Source organism: Dermacentor silvarum, chromosome 5 (genome assembly GCF_013339745.2).
Source record: "Dermacentor silvarum isolate Dsil-2018 chromosome 5, BIME_Dsil_1.4, whole genome shotgun sequence".
In the NCBI taxonomy this organism is placed as follows: domain Eukaryota; kingdom Metazoa; phylum Arthropoda; class Arachnida; order Ixodida; family Ixodidae; genus Dermacentor; species Dermacentor silvarum.
The window spans coordinates 39,052,407-39,075,978 of NC_051158.1; the positions used below are offsets into that span (position 1 = coordinate 39,052,407).

Genomic DNA, 23,572 nt, shown 5'->3' on the forward strand with positions numbered 1-23,572 from the left:
CGAGCTCTGTTCAGCGATCCAGCGTCCTCCGAGATCACAGTCACCGCGATGCAATCTCAGAGGCCGTAGGCAGCACGCCCTCAGAAGTCCAGGGGTTCTTCTAAGAAGCCAAGTCCTGCCACAAACACATACTTGCCTTGAAATGTTCTGCGATCAGAGCGTCTCCTCGCTCATTCTGAATTATCGTGTTGATTATCGCAAATCCGCTGAACCGGGTCGTGTTGATCGGGCCGAAATAGGGCCGTCGCGTAAAGTTGTACAGGGCCTCTTGTATAAAGTTGGTCTGCCAAAAGCTTGACCTGCGAGGAGCGAGAGAAGCGAAATCAAAGCAGCTAAGATGCTCGCGATTCCCTTTTACAGCGAAGCTGTATACCTCTGCCCCACAATGCATCTGTCGTGTCCACGAGCAAAAATTCAACCAATCAGTGCGAGGCGCGCGCCGCATGCGCCGCTGGGTTTCTTGCAGCACCCCCAGATGGCGCTTGCCTCCGCGCATCCGCGGCGTCGCCGGCCGTGCGGGAAAAAGAACCAGAAAGCTCGCCTTTGCGCATAGCGTTCGCCGCAGTAGTTTCCCGGTAAAGATTACGGTGACATAATTAGCTGAACTGTACCATACGAAGCAGGGAGTGACTAACTACACTTTCATATCTAAAGGAAGTGTGGTTAAGTGCATTTCTTGTCTCTGGTCAACTCTTTGTAGGTGCACGAAGTAGGGGCGCAAGCCAAGTCGTAGGCCTTTGAAACGCCTTAGGGTAATAATTAGGTAAAGTGCATGCGAATGTCGCCATGTGAATAATTCAAAGTACGTCACAATGGGTAATCGCAAGGAGGTTGTTTTAAACCTCCTTGGGTAATAGTTCTAAGTCTCGTTTCCAGTTTCGCTGTCCAACCACCTTCGCAGCGTGGAGTGGAGACCCCCTTTTTTAAAGCTTTACCTTAGCAGCGTGAAGTTGACGCACATTTGATTGCTTCTCAACGAAAAGTACTGCATACAGTGATTCAAATAGGAACAGCGGAACGCGCGGTTTCTCTTACGCAGCCCAGCGAAAAGCAACAGGGGCGAAGATGTACGACCAACTACTCTGTGTCCAAAACTCGACGTCTGTGACGTGTTTCCGGCTTCCACAATCGCTTCCGACGTGTGCAGCCAGCAAAAGCATGGCCTTCGAAATCTGCGTCTGTTACCCGGAGAGAGCCAGCCACTGGGGCGCGGATTTGGACGACGGCTATCGGTCGTGTATTTCCGCAGCCTAGTACACTAAACGCAACGAAAAGGCAAAGAAAGTACAGTGAAATTGATATTACGAAGTTTTATAAAGGGTGTAACCTTTATAAAAGGGACTTTTATAAGGGTTACATTTATATATAAATATAAATATATTTGGAACTGAGAAATCGTTTCTCTTGGCATATCCATCATACGGAATATGATGATCTGTTAGTATTTAAAAGTAAAGTTATAATGTAATGACGGACTGAGATTTCTGATTAGGTATATATATAATTTCTGGTTGCAGCATTTGCCAAATATCGGGAGAAAAAAAGAAAAAAGTTTAAGCATCAAATTTACAAAACAGAAAATCGCTTTCAATCTCCGAATACACGCAAAATTGCCGCGCAATTGGCCGCTCGAAGCATTTTGCGTGTATTCGCAGGCTTCTTTCACGCTCGGAAAAACACTTTTATGTAGCACCTATTGAGCAACAGAAAGCTGTGTCGTGAGTTTTGAAGCGAAAACTTCATTACGCTACCTCGGGCAGCCGTCGGATTGATAAAGACTAATTATGCAATGAGGCGCGGAATGCAAGAAAGATATTCTGAGTATCTCCAAGCGACGGCAAACAACATTACCTTGGTTCTGTCCAGCTACGTGGCACTTGCATATTTTAAAATCTTGGTGCATTATAGTTGGAACACCCCGTATAAGTATAAAGTTCACAACTTAGCTTGAGACGCCGCACCCCACACAAGCTAACAGTTATGAAGCCGAGAGGGAACCACAGAATATGGCTAGCGCTTCAGTTTCAGAGGAAATAAATAATTCACAATACTTGGTCAACGTATCAAGTGATTGTGTAATATTACGCTCGAGAAAATTAACGTGATTATGAGACGTGTTCGCAATGTTCCTAACCAATTCAAAATTTTGGTTTTATTGCGATAGCAATTATATATGGACACTCCAAGCGCATTTCTGCCGTCGCCGTGATGTTCCGTATAAAGTCCAAGGGCGATAACACCGTCGCCGCACGCTGTATGTGCGAGTGAAATCGTGCAAGGGGAGCCGACGATCGCGGCTCAATCTCGCCCCCACAAGAGAGGTAAGCTGAAAGGAAACGCGCCGTCGATCATCCGTTGTGCGAAAGGCCGGGGTTAATTGGACAATGAATGGGAGGAGGGGGGCGGCGTTGTTCTCCGACAGCAACTGCGTATTTCGCGGCCTGCGCGCATGGGGAACCGACGATCGCGGCTCGATCTCGCCCCCACAAGAGAGGTAAGCTGAAAGGAAACGCGCCGTCGATCATCCGTTGTGCGAAAGGCCGGGGTTAATTGGACAATGGGAGGAGGGGGGCGGCGTTGTTCTCCGACAGCAACTGCGTATTTCGCGGCCGCGCGCATGGGGAACCGACGATCGCGGCTCGATCTCGGGCGCGCAGGGAGGGAAGGCCGCGCGCAGTCACGCACGCCTTATCTTGAAAGCGATCTGGAGGCGGCTCGTACCTTTGCGCGTGAGGTGTTCTCGTCGCTCCACAGCACGAAGGTCACTCCGCTCGCTACTGCTGGCGCGCTTCCTGACGCCAGCGTTTTGACAGCGAGTGTCCGCGGTCATCGAGTGTGATTTGTTCATGTTTGCCTGTTCCCGCTGGCACCATGCTTGTTAATTTAGTTGCTTAGCGAATAGTTCCAAGTTTACACGGCCGATAAAACTACTATCCTTACTTTGTACCGCTCTCTGCTAATTTGCTATCGCTATCGATACTTCGCCTTTCGGGCGAAACTGCGACACTTTTTCGAAGATCATCTACTTAAATAAAGTTCGTAAACAAGGCGTATATACAGGGTGTTTCAGCGAACACTTTCAAAATTTATTTAAGGTTGCCTGTGGCAGATAGCCCAATTCTAGTTAATGTGCTGGTCTACTCGAAGAGGCGGACATTACTTGCACAAAAAATTGAAATGCATAATCGACGAATTAACAAAAATGCACTAATTAAGTTTTTAACTAATTACCTGATGGCCCATATTGCAATTTACAAATTGTAGCCGTGGAGTTCGCAAGGCGGATCCACTTAGAATTAATTCTCCGGATGACACCAGTTTCGAGATATTAATTCCCGAACTTTGTGGAGAAATGCATTGACGTTCCAGTTAATTTTGTGCTTCAATGCATCAAGCGACGTTTCGTTAAGAACGTCGCTTAATATATATATATATATATATATATATATATATATATATATATTAGAAAGACTATTCGGATTTATTTTTATATTCGAAACTCAAATATCCTAGACCTATCCGGAAAATTACGCTATTCGAACACCTTCATGCGGCGGAAACACACCAGACACGTATGTACGGTAGAATATTCGATATCCGTACCGGTATTAAAAGCACTTAGGGCTCGAATATTCGTAACCGATATGAAAAAAGAAATCTCCTGTTCGGACAAACGGTGCTTCCTAAGCTTGTAGGAAGCGTTACGTGGGGCAGGATATATGCGGGTATTCGTCCGAATTACGAAAACCACGGTACTCGAACATTCGCAAACAATTCGAAAACATTGCTTTTGAAATAAATGTTTAAAAAAAATGGGGGAGGGGCAGCCTCTTGAAACTCACACGAGCCGTATGTAGATGGCGCCCCACATTCCAAGGTACCAGTCGGCATGAGGGAAACCTGCGCATGGCGCGGTTTACCCTCTGGTCCGCCAGGGTCAGATTCTGCCAGTAGTACTGGTCGTCGAAGTACAATTTGTGAGTATTCCCTGAGAGAGAGACAGGAGTAAAAAAAATAAAAAAATAAGCAGGAGTTTTCTTCCGGTCTGCATGCAGCTTAGCACTGTATGCAGTACACGTAAGTAAGTAAACAACAACAACAACAACAACAACAACAACAACAACAACAACACAACAACAACAACAACAACAACAACAACAACAACAACAACAACAACAACAACAACAACAACAACAACAACAACAACAACAACAACAACAACAACAACAACAACAACAACAACAACAACAACAAAGAACAACAACAACAACATACGCCTGTCATCATCCTTTCCTCGACAAGCCACATACATGGCCGTCGCCTTTCTGACATGGCTGCTGATGCGTCTCCCGCTTCGCATCCGCCTGACTTGGTGCTTTCATTTCGGCATAGTCTGTGAGCGATGCATTGCACGGACAATTGCACGGCACTAAAGTTTTGATCTTTGTGACCGATAAACAAGCATTTCATGAGGTTACACATTGCATAGCATGAAAGTAAACAAAATTGTAACGCATCACCTAATCTAACCTAACCTAATCCAACCTAAAAATAATTTACCCGCTTCTCTAAAGATTCGCTCCACATAGATTCAAACACGTGCGTTGGAAGTGCATATTTTTGACTGCTGTGTTAAAGAGTTGGAAACTTCATGCTCTAGTTACATTAACTTTTATTTTTTATTTTTAACGATGCTTTCTTAAATGACGGCCTAAATAAAAATCAGCTTTATACAGTCGGCAGACCTAAACTTGTCATTTTAAATAAAACAAACCTCCTCAAATAAGGTGTAGTGAAAGCCTAGCAAAACGATTTAGCCGTTCCCATATACTTAGATAGGAGCTCCCGAGGTTAAGTTTCCTCTTAAGTCCATAGTCCATACAGGTGTCTACAGAGGCTCTATAGACTCCACGCAAAATATATAGACGTTCTATAGGTCAGTGAAATTTTTGTGAGAGTGGGACGTACGCGGAGCCAATTTCCTGTGCGATGTACACTTGACAGCTCACAGGACGAGCACGTCTCGCAAGCGCTGTTCGAATTTGGCGAGACAGGGAGTATACTGTTCCTGGATTATTAGGGTGACATACGTAGCATTCATTTTACTCGAGCGTCATGGCTGGTTTTGCGACTAAACTGTCCACGCGCCCTTACGTATCAACGTCTTCTTGTCGAAAACGAGCGGCTCGTGGTTGACTCGGATGGCGTAGTAGAAAGCCCGGATGTAGACATAGTCGGTGCACTGGTCCGTCTTGTTCCAGAGGTCCGCCGTGATGTACTCGAAGACGCAGATCAGGGTGAAGTTGCCTGCGTGGACAGCCGGACACAGGTGGGCGACCGATAAAGGCGTTCCAATGCGGACGTTTATGGGAGTGTAGCCCGAATTTTGTCCGTTGCCTCAGAGATCGGTATTCAGTCGCGTGAGCGGGCCAACCGTTATACCAGTAGATCGCAGACTCACCAGGACTACCCGAGACGCTGCATGCATGCGCCAACGCTCATTGGCTAAATGAGCGGCCCCTAAGGCAGTCCTGGGACGACAAGTCGAAGACATACAGTGCACGATCTCCATCCTCGTTCAGTGGTTTCAATTAGTTTTGTAATGTGGACCGATCTCGGAGGCAGTTTGACCAAGTGCATGATTCAGCCGATCCTGAGCGACAAAGGCACCAAGAGTGATGACATCAACGCGCGCTTATAATGACGCGTTCTGCGCATCGAACTGCACTTGCTGTGCTTTAGGCGGGGGGGGGGGGGGGGGGGGCGTATTCTGTAAGAGTCCACCTGGTGGACATGTCCATTTCGACTGCTGCTGAAGTGCTGGTTGGCTGTGGCGCGTGGCCCCTGCGGTCGCGCTTCCCAGCCCAGCTAATCAGAATATCAACAGAAACGAAATCGACATGTCCACTGGTCGAGTCTTACAGAATACCTCCCCTGTTGTGTTAATCGTGGACAGCGGTGCGTATAAACGACTTCAGCATAAGCATACAAAGATGATGCATCGTAAGTAGGAATAATTAGTTCGTCACGGGATCACACATGACGTTGTCAATGGATAATAACCGAATCATAGGAGGCCAGAATGCTACTGCATTACAGTCGTTAGGGTGTAACTTGTGGACTCGCAAATTTTTATGACTAAAGCCCGCGGATTCTCTTTTTATTGCAATGACAATTAATGGACACTCCACGCGAATTGCGCCATCGGCGTCGCCGTGATGTTTCGTTTAAAGTCCAAGTACGATAACATCGTGACCGCGCCGTATGCTGTAGGTGCGAGGGGAAGATTGCGAGGGTGAGCGGAGAAGGATGGCGGCTTTATGGGGCGGCGTCTTCTTGCGCGCGCAATGGAGGAAGGAGGAATGTGCGCATGCTGGGAGGAAGGTTGTTACCGCCCTGACGAGAGCCAATCATTCACGGTCTGTAATCGAATAGTTGCGCTCCACTGCTGTGAGGAGGCGGCTAGCGTAGGCGATAACACGATCACGTCCCTGTTGGCGTTGGGCTAAGACGGCTCCGATACCGTGACCACTGGCATCGGTACGGACCTCTGTAGGAGAGGATGGGTCAAAGTGGGCCAGTATAGGTGGCGTGGTGAGAATGTTGGTCAGGTGGGCAAACGCGGCAGTTTGAGCGGGCCCCCACGTAAACGGCACGTCCTTCTTCAAAAGATCAGTAAGTGGTCGGGCAATCCCTGCGAAGTCTTTAACGAACCGTCGGAAGTAGTAGCAGAGTCCAACAAAACTTCGGACGTCTTTGACAGACTGAAGTACAGGAAAAGACGTGACAGCACGAATTTTCACCGGGTCTGGTTGAATACCGGGAGCGTCGACGAGGTGGCCCAGCACTGTAATCTGCCGATGACCGAAGTGACACTTCAACGAATTTAGTTGGAGCCCAGCCTCGCGGAAGACTTGATCAGCTGATAAGCGCTCAAGGTGTGTCTCAAATGTAGGCGAAAATACAAGAACGTTGTCTAGGTAGCAAAGGCATGTTGACCATTTGAACCCTTGAAGAAATTAGTCCATCATACGCTAGAGTGTGGCTGGGGCGTTGCATAGACCGAATGGCATAACTTTGAATTGATATAGACCATCAGGTGTGATAAACGCGGTCTTCTCTCGGTCCTTTCCATCCACAGAAATTTGCCAATAACCAGACCGAAGGTCTACTGATGAAAAGTAGTTGGCACCGTAGAGACAATCGAGGGCGTCGTCAATGCGAGGCAAGGGGTAGACGTCTTTTTTGGTAACTCGATTTAGATGACGATAATCTACGCAGAAGCGCAAGGTGCCGTCTTTCTTTTTAACAAGCACAACGGGCGACGCCCAAGGGCTCGACGAGGGTTCAACAATGCCTTTGGCAAGCATCTTGTGCACTTCATCTTGAATAACCTTACGCTCTGAAACAAACTCTATATGGCCGGCGATGAATAGGACTGGCATCACTAGTATTTATTTGATGCTTAACAATTGAAGTCTGGCCCAATTGTCAATTGTTGAGGTCGAAGATATCTTGGTAGGAAACCAAGAGGCGACACAGAGCTGCTGCTCGTTCAGGCAAGAGGTCCGCAGCAATCATGGGACTAAAGGTTGCGTCAAGGCAAATAGCATCCTGTGGACATGGTGAAGAATCGGAGCAGCCGTCTATTGAAAACGCCCTGACGTGGTCATCTTCTATAGCACGCAGCGTTGCAACCGATATGCCTTCGGGTAGAACTTGCTTTGTCAGGCCAAAATTGGCGACGGGGACGCATGTCCGGTTATCGGTGACAGTTACGACGGAGTGGGGCACAGTGATATCGCGCTTCAAAAGGACATCAGGAACAGCTGTGGCGACGTAATCACCATCGGGCAAAGGGAAAGATGATAGCAAATCGACGAAAGTCAAGGTTTTAGGCGGCAGGCGGACGAAGGCGGTCGTACTAAAGTTGTTCGGCAGTTCAGCACGAATATGCGCGAGTAGAGGAAGTTCGAGGCAAAAGGTACCGGTAGAACAGTCGATCAAAGCTGAGTGCGCCGTAAGAAAGTCTAGTCCAAGGATTAGGTCATGGGGACAATTGGTCAGCACTGCTACAACCTATTACTTCGAGTGCTGAATCCAAGAAAAAAAAGAAACACTAGGCGCCTAGGATGACGTCAGTGTATCATCTTCACTGCTGCGGGTAACCTGCTTCCACGGAGGAAAGAAAGCTTAGAAGAGGCACCTGCCCTAACGGCTGTGTTGGAGCCACGCGAGACGCCAACGGACGCAGCTGCTAAGCGTACCGGTTCACAACCATGGCGACTAGGATGACGTCAGTGGAAGCCATATTTGAAACGTGGATGTATGGATGGATGCTATGAGCGTACCCTTTGAAACGGGGCGGTGAGGTACGCCATCAGGCTCTTGTTATTATTTTACCTAATGTCCTACCTATATTTCAAAGAACCAGGGCCGGTATTTTGTAGCGATGCCTTTCCGGTGCTAATACCTTTTCGCGCTTATCGCGCTTTGTCAGTGGTCAGAGCGACGGTCCGCTCGCGTTATCAACGGGATCAGCCGGCCGTGAGCGGTGGATGATAAGACTAGTATAGAATAAGTCATAAGGCATCGCTACAAAACTACCGGCCCAGAATTCCCAGCATCAAACTTTCTTAACCAATTTATTTGTGAGCTCCCAACTTTTTTTCCAGCACACTTGCAACCACCTCTGTGACCTGACGCCATCTCGCGTCAGGTCACAATGCTACATTGCTACAATTTCAATGCTACAACCTATTACTTCGACTGCAAATCCAAGAAAAAAAAAACACTAGTTTTTTTCAAGTGTGAAAGAAAGCAAGACATTTTCTTGTTTCTGCTGGGCTTCCAGGCAATTTGCTCAGCCACCATCTTGTTTAGACAACACATCGTTCTCGACTTCAATGCGGTCTTCGCGAAGCTGTCTTCGTTTCCGGCTTTGTCAGAATAAGAACGAGACGTAAGATGGTCGCTCTCTCTCTAGCTGTCTATTTAGCCGTCAGAAGCGAATACTGAACCACGGCCTTTGTTACGTTCGGGACGCAATAAGATATTTCTTATTGACGGACGCCTAACTAGGCTACAGGAGGAGCTGCTAAAACTTACATCACTCACACCTGAAACGGAAATTTCAAGCCGGCGTCGCCACCAATAATTCATTCTAGCGTTATTTCCAGCTTACCAATTACCTCTCCTCTCGGGCAAAGACTGACGACGCTTGTATTTCTATAGAGTGCAATATGTAACTCAAGCTTAACTCAGCTTTCTTTGGTCTTTTTCTAAGTAGCATGCTACAAGCTGCAATTTTATGTTAGCGGAGTCTGCGCCGAGGTTGCATTACAGGGGAAAAAGAAAAAGAAATGGAGCCAGTTCCACGAAGTGAAATCTGTCGAAACAACGGATCTGTGGTCGTTCTGTTTCTGCGATTGTCGCGTATGTTTATGTTTTATCGCAGTGGTGGTCTTTGTTTTAGACCGAAGGAGCGACCACATCTCCGCTGTTTCGACAGATCGCGTCCCATCCCCCGCAACGGGCTAGAAACGCCGTCGCCCGTGGAAGCCGACGCGTCCCATCCCCCGCAAGTAGCGCCACTCGGACCAGCCAAGCGGCCGCGAATGCACAGCTTTGCCGTGGTAGCCTCCTCTCCCCAGAGCGCGGCCTCTAATTGGTCGCCTCCTCAACCAGCGCGCCTCTCCTTCTCTGCTGGTCATGTGACCTGCGCTCTTCCGGCGCGACTCTCATCCTCTCCTGGTCACGTGACCTCTCCGGCCTTGCTCCTGCGTGACGGCGGCCGTCATCGACGGCGCACGCTCGACTAAGAACAGCTCCGCCATTCAAAAAAGAATATGACTGATCGGCAATTGATAAACAGGGTCTCTCAACAGCCGGTTATAACTCCCGATTGAAAGCCCCAAATAAAAGAGAAATCTACATTATTTCATTTCATGCATCGATTATCTCTCATTAAGTTAGTTATTTATCTATAAGCACCATAGTGTCCATCTAATAGTCTGACCTGAAACAACAAATTCAACCTGAAAGGTGATAACCAAGTGCTTACGAGGGGGTTTTCCCGGCCGAGGCGCTGAAAGAAAAAGAAAATGCAAACAAAGAAATTAGCGTATAATTCATCTGCACGATCACGGTGTTGCCACTGAGACTGGCGCGAGTGCTAGCGAATCCGCCCTTCGAGCGTTATACTTATACGTCTTCCAAACACCGGGTTGCTCAAGTGGGCAAAAAAAAAAAAAAAAGAGAATTTAGAGCTGTTTTAGAGCGATAGCTCCCTACTCCACGGAAAATGCCCAGAAAACGCATGTTTCCGTAAATCTGACCTTCAAGCTCAGCCAAGGTCAAACTGGGACTTAGCCTGCCACTACCGGCGGCTGCTGCGTACGCCGCGTGGGCGCCCATATCTTGAAAGCGATCTGCGATCTGCTTGAAAACGTCTGTGTTGTCTTGTGGTGCAATTGTAGATGCGGTATAGTTGCTGAAAGCGCCGAGCAACGTCTGTGTACTTTCTCTTCGCAACCGCTGTGTGAAAGCCCCTGGGGATTTACGCTGTGTGAGTACGACGCGCCCCCTAACGCTTTCAACGATAGCCTCATCATCATCATCATCATCAGCCTATATTTATGTCCACTGCGATCTCCAATTACCCCTGTCTTGCGCTAGCTGATTCCAACTTACGCCGGCAAATTTCTTGACTTCATTACCCCACCTAGTTTTCTACCGTCCTCGACTGCGCTTCCCTTCTCTTCGTATCCATTCTGTAACTCTAACGTTCCACCGGTTATCCATCCTACGCATTACATGGCCTGCCCAGGTTAATTTTTTCCTCTTAATGTCAACTAGAATATCGGCTATCCCCGTTTGCTCTCTGATCCACCCTGCTCTCTTCCTGTCTCTTGACGTTAGGCCTAACATTTTTCGTTCCATGGCTTTTTGTGCGGTCCTAAACTTGTTCTCGAGCTTCTTTGTTAACCTCCAAGGTTCTGCCCCATATGTTAGCACCGGTAGAATGCAATGATTGTGCACTTTTCTTTTCAACGACAGCGGTAAGCTCCAATGCAGTCAGGATTTGGCAGTGCACGCCGTATGCACTCCAATCCAATTTTATTCTTCTGTAAATTTCCTTCTCATGATCAGGGTCCCCTGTGAGTAATTGACCTAGATAACCGTACTCTTTTACAGACTCTAGAGGCTGACTGGCGATTCTGAATTCTTGTTCCCCTTGCCAGGCTATTCTAACCTAACCTATCTTGAGCGACGCGCAAACGCAATAATCCTCACGGCGTGACATCAGAGCGTCGCCGGCGGCGTTTCAGCCAATCGCGTTCAACCGCGGTTGCTAAGGTGCGGTGCCGTCTAGACGTTCGATAGACGCCGCCGGCATCCACCCTTGCATGAGTGCGACTCTCGGGACTAGGGAGCCTGCATGCAACCGCTGCGCTTGCATGTAGGCTCCCTAATCGGGGCAATTATTAGTGATCCCGTATGCTAAAAAAAAAAAAAAAACGGGTTGCACGAGTAAGCGAGCGTGAGCACTCTGAGCTGTCTAGTAACTCTCAAGAGATCGCATCGGCTCACGATGTGTGAACCAGCCGGGCGCTCGCGCTACGCGGGGCTGCCGAGATCAATCTCACCCAAGTTTCAGTTCTGTACTGCAAAGTATACTTGGCTTTTATACGAACGTATGCGGTATTTCAAGCGCGATTTCCTCCGTGGTTTAAACACAGCAGTGGAACAAGAAGCATTTAAATCTTCAGTAAAAATATTGGCTGCGGCTTAGCTCAGCTAACCCTGGATATGCAAAGCGAAAGCTTGGTTTAGCCTGGTTAAGTCTTGGTTTCACTTGGTTAGCCTTTGATCTAGCTGTAATTATTATACTTGGGTATAACCCTCACCCTCACCCCAGGACCGACAATGTAGCTATATTGCCACTGAGCACACTTCTGCCCTGAATAATCAAACAATCAATATAAGTCAGGTATGAATTATAAGCCGACAAGTCCAAGCGTTTTGTGAGCCGAACGGCTAGCTCTTCCTCAGTCTCCGACGCTATAGTTTCGCGCGCTTGGCATTCCGGACCCTCTCCAGTGAAGCAGTTCGCCGGGCGAAAGATGCGTGTCAGACGCCGCTTGCGGCGTGGTCAGACGCCGGTAAGACACCGCGGGGTGGTCAGACCATAGAGAAAGAAACGCTGCCAGGCTGCGGCGGTTGCTAGGCAACGGCTCAGTTCGCGGTGCGGCCATCGGCCACAGCGAAACGGCGAGAATGCGGCCAGTGTAGCTTTCGCTACAAAATACGCCCTTGTACACTATACACACCCGGTGGGGACAATAAACCAGACAATACGCTTACGTAATATACTGACCTATTATAATAGCGTCTCTCAGCAAACGGTTAGCTAATTTGTCTACCGAAAAATAAACTGACAAAAAAAATCTCGGTGCAAGATACAATTTAAAAGCCTATATACGACGTTCGGTCATCAGACCTCTGGCGATCGAACGCCGTAGATAGTTGAACAGTTTGGCTAGCATTTAGCTGGGACAGAGGGTATACTGCACTTACTGACGTCGTACGGTGGTGGTGACGGCGGCCCAGGCGGTGGTGGCTTCGGAGTCACCGGTGCTGAAGGTGTCGACCTTGGAGTCGGTGGCCTTGGCGGAGTAGGCCTTGGTGTCGGTGGCCTTGGCGGAGTAGGCCTTGGAGTTGGCGGCCTTGGGGGAGTAGGCCTTGGAGTTGGCGGTCTTGGGGGAGTAGGCCTTGGCGTCGGTGGCCTCGGAGGCGTAGGCCTTGGCGTCGGTGGCCTCGGAGGCGTAGGCCTTGGTGTCGGTGGCCTCGAAGGCGTAGGCCTTGGCGTCGGTGGCCTTGGAGGCGTAGGCCTTGGCGTCGGTGGCCTTGGAGGCGTAGGCCTTGGCGTCGGTGGTCTCGGAGGCGTACGTATTGGTGTCGGCGGCCTTCGCAATTAGAACATACAAGCACGGAATAAAGAAAAAGAAACGCTCAATATTTCTTGAGTTGGCGGCCCCACGCTAAACCAATTTAAGCCAGTTATGAAAAATACAAACAAAAACGAGTATCCTAATGAAGCGTCGGATGGCAACCGTAGTGCTTTCGGTAATCATCGATTGATCCCCGAATTGATTCGTCAGTGGTTATTAAATAGAACGAGGCGAAACTATGCACTATTTTACCGGACGTTCAATACAAATTAATGAGGGAATTGACAAGTTTCTGCAGAAACATACGACAAAGCGGTGGTATTAGGAAAATGAAACGCGACACCGTGGACGCTTCACTGCTGACTCTCAGTACAGTGCCAGTGGTAGGAACATGCCACCGAAAAGAGCACGACCGGCCGATCGACCGACCCAGCTTATGTGTGTCTCAAAGGCGGTGCTGTGAAATATTTAACTATCCTAGAAAGCTAGGTGCTTTGTGACCACGCTACTGGGATTTAACAGAATGTTCCAGTGGGTCATTTTCGATCACCAATTTTGCTCGTGAGGTGACTTTTTGTTCTATTCTCTATTCAGCACGCGGCCGCCGCCAAAGGATGGCGCGACGGGTAGACGTCCAGAAATCCTGGCCTTGATAAGTATACGGTGACGCTCAGTTTCCCAAGAAAAGTAGTGGCCCATATAAGAAAGGTAATGGAAGGGAGCCATTGATTACCGTGCGCCATTTGATGGAGATGTCTTCTGGCTGTTTTAAAGACACCCGCGATCTGACGTAACGTGTAGAAGTTTTATTTAGTTCGGTGTTTATTGTTTGATTATGCAGGGCAGAAGTGTGCTCAGTGACACTATAGCTACATTGTCGGTCCTGAGCTGAGGGTGAGTGCTCGCGCGTGAGGAACCGAAAACAACGTGTAAAGCTAACTCGGAAAAGTTGTATACAAACGACTCCCGTTAATTCAGCCTTTGGGAGGTCACCACATTTGGTCGAACTATCCGTAAGGTCCATTCAACAGACGGCGATAAATTGAACGATTTCAATTACTTTCTACTGCTCGAGATGGTCTCCAATGTTTTTCTGCTACTTGCTTTTGAAGCGCGACTCAACCAGCCTGGGGCAACGAGAGACGACATGTCTAAACGATGCCTCAGTGTTGAACTGAATGGAAAACCAAAGTTCTCAAAATACAAGTAAAGTAGAAGTAAAACAGATTCCCGCCTAGCAAAGCAGTGGATCCATCTGCTGAATTTCTCGTTTCTTAAACCTTAGTAGCTGCTGCGTTCATGAGAGGACGCCGGCGGGGGGTCGAATTAACCGAGGTGGCATAATTTCTAGTTCGCATTAAACGAGTTCTTTTCTTCTACAGCTATATAGGATTTCTCGCCGGGACTTTCCAGTGCGTTCGAATTGAGTGAAAAATCGAATTGACCGACGTTAAATTAATGAGAACCGACTGTATAATGCACAAAATTAGTATTCGTTTCATCTAACTTATATACGTATTAATATCCTTTTCCTATGGGCTCCTGACTGTGCAGCGTATAATGCATTCGACATCGACACGCCGAATTACGAGCGTCAAACACGTGGGCTCCTGACTGTGCAGCGTATAATGCATTCGACATCGACACGCCGAATTACGAGTGTCAAAAACGTGGGCTCCTGACTGTGCAGCGTATAATGCATTCGACATCGACACGCCGAATTACGGGCGTCAAAAGCGTCGTGGCCGCTCGGGCTGCCATCTCGATTCCAGACGCGTCACGCCGATTACGGACCCCGAAGTGTGCACGTACGGCCACGTGGTAGTGCCGGGCTCAACCTTGGCCCTTGACATTGGGAGAGAGGCTAATCTGCGGTTCTTCGTCCATAGTGAAAGGGCGCGGCCAAGATTGTTGGGAGCTAAGAGAGCTGAATTCGGAGAATGTTACATAGCGGCAGTTTCCCTACCTAGGGAACTAGGGAAAGGAGAGGCTATTTAAGCGCATGTTTTGGGCCCTGCTGATTAGTCTAGAAGCTGATCCTGTAATCTGCGGAGAAGTAGTCAAGGAGCTATCGCCGTCCAGTATCGCCTGGGCCGCCTAGCCGCGTCGGAACTCCAAGTAACTAGTTGACGTACGAGACGTCAAACCAGCGTCTGCAACGAAGTCCTCGGTAGTCCGCCTCAAGTTAGCTCAACCTGCTTGAGGGAAGTCGTCGGATCTAGACTCCCGGGAACCCCAGCTCAGCAATTCGCATCCACCTCGACAAGATCGGACCGCCAGCCTTCTTCGGAAAAGCTTTGTGCACCGACTTCCACGGTTTATGGTCTTGCTGCTGCTGCCCGGCAATGCGTATGACACCATTCGTTTTTATTTTGAACTTTGATTGCTCTTGAACTTTGTTTTAGTGAAAACTGTTAAGTGTATTCTTGTGTATTTGATCCTCGCACTGTTTCATTTTTATATCTACTGTTAATCGCTCGTATTTATTTGTCCTTATCATTGTGTATATTAAGCTCAGGTGTGTTAGTCTGTCTTGTGTCTAGGGTGTAAAGTATTCTCATTTTGTACAAACGAGGATTGCCTGAAGTCGCCTTTCTAGAGCGCAAAGAGGATCATGAAAACGTTTTTCTGCATATAGCGCCACAACTATATATTCTTCTAGAATCAGAAGTTTTCGTTAAGATACGAAGAGCACATTACGGCTCTCGGATATTAAAATAGCAGGTTCCAATTTACTAAATATATACTTTGTTAATCGGCGTCATAGGACAAACTTCGTCGTTACTTACGCACTTTTAGGAGGCAATCAAAATTGTATTTACTGCATTGTTTGTAAGCTTGTGTTATTGCGTGGCTCACTATTTTTTATATACGAGTATACGATGCAGTTCATTGGCACAGTGCACCAGAGTGTGGAATATATATATATATAATTTCTGGCTGTGCTGTGTGTTACCACGGCTCTAGAAGCCCTGCCAGACATTTTTTTTTGCTTTTAGCTCCAGCACTGGGGGAATCATGAAATGTTATGTATAGTAAGAATAAAATGAATAAATAAAGAAAACCCATGTGAAATCGCGGGAAAGGTTGGCGAAGTAAGAAGAAAAAGACAAGCAGCAAAAATTCACCGGGATGGTGTCTTCCCCGGTGTTGGAGGTAACACAGGGCCCGGTCTAGGACTGCCGGGTAGCCCAGACGGGGGTAAGTGGGAACCGGGCCGACGACTTGGTGTAGGTGCGACCCCTGCAGGCGTTCTCTGACGCGGTGAAGCTCCGGGTCCAGGCAGAGCGGGACCGGGAGCACCGGGACGTCCGGATACAGGACCGCCAGGATGACCAGATACAGGACCACCAGGATGACCTGATACAGGACCGCCAGGTCGTCCCGATGCAGGACCGCCAGGATGTCCCGATGCAGGACCGCCAGGTCGTCCCGATGGAGGACCGCCAGGTCGTCCCGATGCAGGACTGCCAGGTCGTCCCGACGGAGGACTGCCAGGTCGTCCCGACGGAGGACTTCCAGGTCGCCCCGACGGAGGACTTCCAGGTCGCCCCGACGGAGGACCGCCAGGTCTTCCCGAGGCAGGACTGCCAGGTCGTCCCGAGGCAGGACTGCCAGGTCGTCCCGAGGCAGGACTGCCAGGTCGTCCCGACGGAGGACCTCCAGGTTGCCCCGACGAAGGACCACCAGGTCTCCCGGACGGAGAACTGCCAGGCCGTCCCGATGGAGGACCACCAGGTCGTCCCGATGGAGGACCACCAGAATGTCCCGACGGAGGACCTCCAGGTCGCCCCGACGGAGAACCGCCAGGATGCCCCGATGGAGGACCACCAGGCCGTCCTGATGGAAGACCACCAGAATGTCCCGATGGAGAACTGCCAGGCCGTCCTGACGGAGGACCGCCAGGATGTCCCGACGGAGGACCACCAGGTCTTCCCGCTGGAGAACCGCTAGGCTGTCCCGATGGAGGACCGCCAGGATGTCGCGATAAAGGACCGCCAGAACCAGTGATGTGCGCTGCGGATTAGAGCACCGCAAAATAGGTCTCTAGACGCTGTAGTGCGACGTCGTAGCAACTATATCGTCATCGTTAGCCCGATCATAACCAATCGTCTCTACAATCAGAATCAGACTACTATTAAACATTCAGCAGTGTTTTCAACTATTTAGTGTACAGAGGGAAGTCGCATAGTTAAAGATTGTATCGGGACTTCTTGCGCAAGAAAAAAAATATAGTGATAGATAACAATTCAAAGCAACGTACAGGATCAGAACAATAATGGAGTATGTACCATTAAAAAAGACAAAAAGAAACAAAACGCATGATTGATTTCAAAGATTAACAAGGATTTAGGGTATCTCATGATAGCAAAAATGCTTGACCTAACGTTAAGAGACAAGAAGAGAGTGGTGTGGATCAGAGAGCAAACGGCGATAGCCGATATTCTTTCTAGCTGACATTAAGAGAAAAAAAAAATAGAGCTGGGCAGGCCATGTAATGCGTAAGATGGATAACCGGCGGATCATTAAAGTTACAGAATGGCTGCCAAGGGAATGGAAGCGTAGTGAAGGACGGCAGAAAATTAGATGACGTGATGAAATTAGGAAATTTGCAGGCACAATTTGGAATCAGCTAGCGCAAGACAGGGGTAATTGGAGATCGCTGGGATAGGCCATCGTCCTGCAGTGGGCATAAAAATAGGCTGATGATGATAGCAAGGCAAATAGAGTAAAAAAAATCGTTTAGACATGAAAAAAAAAAAAAAAACGGACAAGTAACTAGCATTGTTACAAGGGTACTTACTGAAAATAAAGGGATCTTCTGTTAGGTTAGCTTAGGTTAGGTTAGATTAGAGGAGACTTGCGCTGGGATAACTTATATGCCATGGTAATCTCGGAATGCTATATAGTGTAGTGCAAGGTACACTATAGTTTTAATGAAAATTCGTCAGTCCAAATACTACTGCTCTGTCCTGTCACCTATCTCTTCCCGTTAGGCATTCTTTTTCGCGCAAGAAACTACGTGGCAGCATAAGTAATTGAGCCAGACTCATTGCAGACTAGTCGCAGCTAGCCAAACTCATTGCTTTAGTTAAACGAGACGAGGACACAGACGAGAGCATGAACGCATAGACACCATGGGATTTATGGTTAGTTGATCGATCTGTATTGTCTTCGTGCTTGCAGCTGTAGACGTTCTTATGTCTTTATTTGCCAAGTTTTGTCTACCGTTATTGGCCTAAACTTCGAAGCAATAACGTTGCTTTTAAAAACGAAGAAACCGACACTACTCTGGGCACACGTATATCACTGCAAATTGTTGCGTTGAGCCTGAGGAAATACTTAATAGAAAATAATCATTTTACAAAGTTCCCTCTAGTAATTTCCGCGGGAAACTTATGTCTAAGAGGATGTATAACAGCTCGTCGTAGAGGTGTTGGTGCAACTATACGAGGCTATCGAAAACGTTACACAGAGTTTTTCACGGTGTTCTAAAAAAATTGGACCGTTCACCGAGTTTATTATTAGTTGAGGTGAGGATCATGGTACACGGGTCATGTGCAGACAAACCTTGAACTGTGCTGGTTAATTAGCCGCTAAATTTATATTGGCGAACAATTCTTTTCTTCTTTAGCCTGTTCATAGGCGTTATGTGAAACGCTTACAAAGTTTCCCCACTGCCCTGAAAGAAGCAAAGGTGGCAACACTTATACGTTTAGAGGAAATGGAGACTACTTGGTAAGTGGTTCGAACCGAAACTTTGAAGTGTGTAGGTAAATTACGTGCTTTGAAAGTAATTACTCGATAATCGTTTTCTTCATGTTTTCATGCATTGTACGATCCGCGTAGTGGCGTTAATCCGGTCACCTCGGTCAGCTAAACAAAGCACGCTGTTTAATATATCGTTGAAATAGGAAGCATGTTGGTGGCGATGCACTAAAAAAAAAGATTAAGCTTTTCGCTTAATAAAAGGTTAATCACAATCACAACCTTCGGAGAAAATTACTTATTCAATCATGTGAGAGGTTGATTTTATGAGCTATTGAGCGAATCGCGTTGAACGTTTGCCCGTTATATGAAAGAACTCAACTTGTAACAAAGATAATAAGGCCTATACTATCGGTTATGTATGGAAAAAGTTATGAGGTCAGTTATCGACGGGTTTTGTAAGAAAAAAAAAATGCCCCAGCAAATTCTCGAAAATGTTGCGCGTTACACCGAGTTCGTATTTTGATACGTTAGCACTAGGTGTGTCAAAGCGGAAAAAAATTATATATATATATATATATATATATATATATATATATATATATATATATATATAATCACTTCTCGAACAGACAGGGCGTGTGTCGGGTGAGCTCCTGAGCAAGCCGTTGCAATATGGTCAACACGGTTTAAATCATGAATAACCAGGACCTCAAAGAGGAGTGATGTACTGCTAACGCATTCCTCTCGCCTTCACCGCACACTCAGCACTGAAGTTTCTTTTTTTTTTGGCAATGCGGGCCACATTAGAGGTCAATTGCGGAGGAACTTTGAAGTTCCTGGCTTAATTATAATTATCGCAAATAACTACATAAAACCCGTTCCATTCCCATTCTCATGCGTTCATATACACGAGGTTCGTAGTAGGTTTCCTCGTTGTCCCCGGTGCGTTATGCGAGGCACCCTGCTGATATTTGGTGAAAGTATAAGAGCATGGCTATGGGTTATGCGTAGAGGGCGATGTTCAAAGCCTGTAGAATTGTGGCCTGCGCAGTCAATTGTGCAGTACGCAAGTGCTAAGCGGCGTTATTAGTGTGCGTTTTACGAATGCCGAGGAACTTAGCCCGCTTTCCTGAAAAATAAGCGATGACTGTCAACTTGTTCAAATTTAGTCGAAAGAAAGACGGGGTGGGTGGGGCGGGGGGGGGGGGGGGAGGAGAGGACATTGTGTGCAATGTGTATGCGAAGCTAAACGTGCGTGGATAAATTAAGAGGTTTCGAGAAAAATTCTCATATGAAGTGTTTGAAAGTTTATACAGTCGTTATCCACTGTCTCCCATTGTCCCGATAGTGTATCTGCCCCAAGTATTCAATAAAACTTGCTATTCGAAAACAAAACATGCTATTCAATAACTACTATGTCACATCGAGTTTAGATTAGTCGTAAATGGAGTTCATGTTAAGTGTAATGTGTGTCGACACTTTGACGTTTCTGGAATTATGAGCTTTGTAAACGATTGGTGAACCATCGTTTTCTCCATATTTGCACGCGGTATGCTAGACTCACTTGGCTTATATTTCGTAGAAATAGGGGGTCGGTTACGCTTATGGCCAACGTACCGGTAAAATTGAAAGTCTGTAGGTCTATACGGTCTTTTCTTTATATTAATCGTGGATTATAAGCGTTATAAGTGTGTTTGAATAACGGCATAGGGCTACACGCAATGAGTCAGCTGCCTTAACGGACGAACGCACTCGATAGCTAGCGCGTTCTACACAACGAGTGTCACTTGACCTTCACTTTTGAAACCCCGTGAATGACACTAATGTCGAAACGCACTCGCTAAAAGCGACTCAAAAATTGCCCGTTTGCGAGAGCTACAAAACGTGAGCTAGGCGCACATCTCGGAGGCACATATGACACACGAGAGGCTTCAGACAGCAGGCCTCAATAACCCGGGCGAAAACTTATTACCCGCAATCGCAAGTTAAATAGAGCAACATCAGTGTCTCATATCCTGGACCAAGCTTAAGCGAAAAATGCGTGCCGGCCCGAGAAATGACGTCGGAGTAATCGTTGAACCAAACGGAGCTAACCCGCCGGCAAATGGCGGCGTGTACGTGGCTGAGAAAACTTAAAATCCTCAACGCCGCAGGCTTGAAATTAGAAACAAGGCACGCGCTATACACTGTTATATTCCTGCCGTGTTGCGTTGCGAACTTGTCTGCTTTCATCATATGGTTCGTCTTTACTTTAAGCCTTGTTTAACGGTAATTTATTAACCGTAACACGAACATCTACCACAGAGACGGCTCAGCTCCGCACAGCTGCCTCTGGCTTAAACATAATAAATTGGTTTGGTTGCAAGATTAGGAGAAATGGGCGTTTCGCGTTCTAACGAAAATATTTCGGCCCAATTGCTTACTTCGGTGAACAACATCCCGTGACATTCTGTTCCTACATTCAGCAAATTATTTGAAAGTGGCTGTTTTTCTGACCCGGTAGCGCAGCCACTCACCTGGAGTAGGAATCGTCGTCGTCGTCGTCGTGGTGGTAGCGACTGTTGGTACTTGGTTGCGTGAAAATGAAAGATACAAAGCTTATCGTTAAACCATTTCTGCTTGATTACATTGCTTCAAGAACAATATTTTAATTGTAGAAATTGTACACGGTAAGAAAGTGGCATTTCAGTGCGTAAAGGAATACTGAAAGGACATTTCCTGCCTGTCATATCTTCCTGCCTGTCATGGATTTTGATGGCTTCAACAGCACGAGCTGAAGCCATCAAAATCCATGACGTCACGGCGAGCTGGCGTGCGAAAGATGGCATCGCCACACGCATTTTGTTTTTGTGCCTATTCTGGCTTACCATGCATTTTCTCACGCTAAGATTGTTTTTTTCGTATACTGTATAAGCGTAATCTACCAACACATGCTCAACTTAATTTTCTCTTTAGCGTTACTTTGAGCGTACGTCACGCTACGAGAGAAACAAAAGCTCGGGACTTACTGTATTTAACTTTCTTGTACGTAACGCTCGCCGTATCTGCAAAAGGAAATAGTCAAACCCCGTTATAACGAAACGTGATACAACTAAATAACGGATACAGCGAAGTAAGTGAAATTGTACTTGAAATCCCCAGAGATATTCATAATGCAGTACATGCAATAATGGATATAACGAAGTAATATATTTAAAGAAGTAATTCCGGTTTCCTCTTCAACTTTGTCATAACGAGGTTTCATGTAAAAGTACAGTACCAAAGGAAACAAAGTTGACCACCGGGAATTCCGGCGGAGTGATCGAAAGGAACGACGCTCCACACTATTTTTACGGAAAGGTTCGCGTCACGTGATACCCCAGCTGCCTTGGCGCTGCCATCGCTTCTCCTTCAAATCACGGATATTAGCGTTTGCGGACTACTGGGTTACTGACCCGTGGACGGCCGTACACTGTAGACCAGTTTACGCCCTTAAGAATATTTTCTGCATAACTGACGCCCTTACACCTTTACGCGTGTAAGCGTTCGAGTTACAGACCAATTTGCACCCTTAAGGACCCTTAAAGAGGCCCCTGAGACACTTTTGAACATAGTAGGAAAACCTTGCCGATCTGTCGTAGAGGCTGCGGTGAACGTGTGAGCCAAAAATTACTGCACTGTATGCAGCAGGGGATTTACAATTTCGTGACAAAAACAGCGAAAAGTCGCTTGCTCTCGCTTCTGCAATGCCGTCATTCAGCGTCATCGAAAGCAGCTAGCACACCAACGCTACTGGCTAATTTCGCGATCGGGAGAACATTCTCAGTAATACACAACAGCTAATCTTGAGGCAAACAAATGAAAAAGATGGCCGACATCAAGCCTGCGAACGTGAATGTCCAGCGAAGCTGTATCGAACACCACACATGGTCGAGCATTGTATATTCACGCTGTTCTTCCGGTGTCTAATTTCCGTGGCCTACCCATGGCAGTCTTAGAGCGAACTGAATGAGTTGCTAGACGGGTCTCCCTTTTATATATGAAAGTGTGGTGACGTCACTAAGTAGTATATACATGCTGTATGCCTGATTGCAAAGAAATATATGTCATTTGCCTTCAATTGTTAGCCTGGCGTTTTGTGTTTGTGCCACAAAATTTTCCGACCAACGAGAGGTACACAACTTTGCTGTAAAATATGTCATGCCTGATCTCATAACGACAGAAACATCATTTCATCTTTGCACTGTGCGTAGCTGCGTCGGTTGCGTGGACTTCGAGATCAGAGCGGCCTGCTGCGTGACGTAGCCTACCGCGGCCGCCACGGGGGGTCGCGACGAGCCCTTTCGCCGTAGGGAGCCTACATGCAAGCACTGTTTTTAGGCTGGCTGCCTATTTCGCCGCCGCGACACTCTTTTGACCGGGGCTTTGCCTGGCCCCTCCGTGGTGTAGCTTCCAGCGCGCTAGCGGAAAAGAAAAGACAGAGAACGCCGGGTATCGGTGCCATAACCCCACTTATAGTTGAAGGATTCGAATCATTTTTGCGGCTTGAGATTCGCGAGACGACGTCCTCTTGTAGCGAGGCCGTTCTACGATTAGTTACTAAAGTGCTTCAGGGCCCCGTTAATTAAGGGTGGAAATCTGTTTACAGTGAAGCAACTCTGGTAGAGACATCAACTGCAAAAAGGCAACACTGGCGCTGTTGGAGACATCTGGTGTCGCTTTGTACAACCACGAGTTGGAAGCTTTTTTTTTTTGTCTTACATGGGCACTCTCGTCGAAGGAAAAATTACGGGAGAAACCATCCTCGATGATTACCCAAGTCAATGCGCAGCATTTCTCCCCTGAACTTGGCTTTGCAAAGCCCAAACGCACTCACGTGCTACTGGGGAAAACACTCGCTCGAGGACCGCCACATGCTCGAGCCGCGA

General features: G+C 47.4%; 2 protein-coding genes and 1 long non-coding RNA gene across 3 annotated transcripts; 1 reads left to right on the forward strand and 2 right to left on the reverse strand.

Moving 5' to 3' along the window:
- Positions 1-142: 142 nt before the first annotated feature.
- Positions 143-5,501, reverse strand: LOC125945346 (uncharacterized). The gene is made up of 3 exons (XR_007466837.1): positions 5,155-5,501; positions 3,843-3,988; positions 143-299 (listed from the first exon to the last, which is right to left on the reverse strand). It is a non-coding gene; the product is annotated as an uncharacterized LOC125945346 (long non-coding RNA).
- Positions 5,502-12,575: 7,074 nt separating this feature from the next.
- On the reverse strand, positions 12,576-14,102 carry LOC125945675 (uncharacterized). Its single transcript, XM_049667904.1, has 2 exons — positions 14,058-14,102; positions 12,576-12,968 (listed from the first exon to the last, which is right to left on the reverse strand). The coding sequence occupies exons 1-2, from the start codon at positions 14,100-14,102 to the stop codon at positions 12,576-12,578; spliced, it is 438 nt and encodes a 145-aa protein (XP_049523861.1).
- A 1,983-nt stretch (positions 14,103-16,085) lies between these two features.
- On the forward strand, positions 16,086-16,907 carry LOC119454079 (RNA-binding protein 12B-like). Its single transcript, XM_037716088.1, has 2 exons — positions 16,086-16,109; positions 16,188-16,907. The coding sequence occupies exons 1-2, from the start codon at positions 16,086-16,088 to the stop codon at positions 16,905-16,907; spliced, it is 744 nt and encodes a 247-aa protein (XP_037572016.1).
- Positions 16,908-23,572: the final 6,665 nt, after the last annotated feature.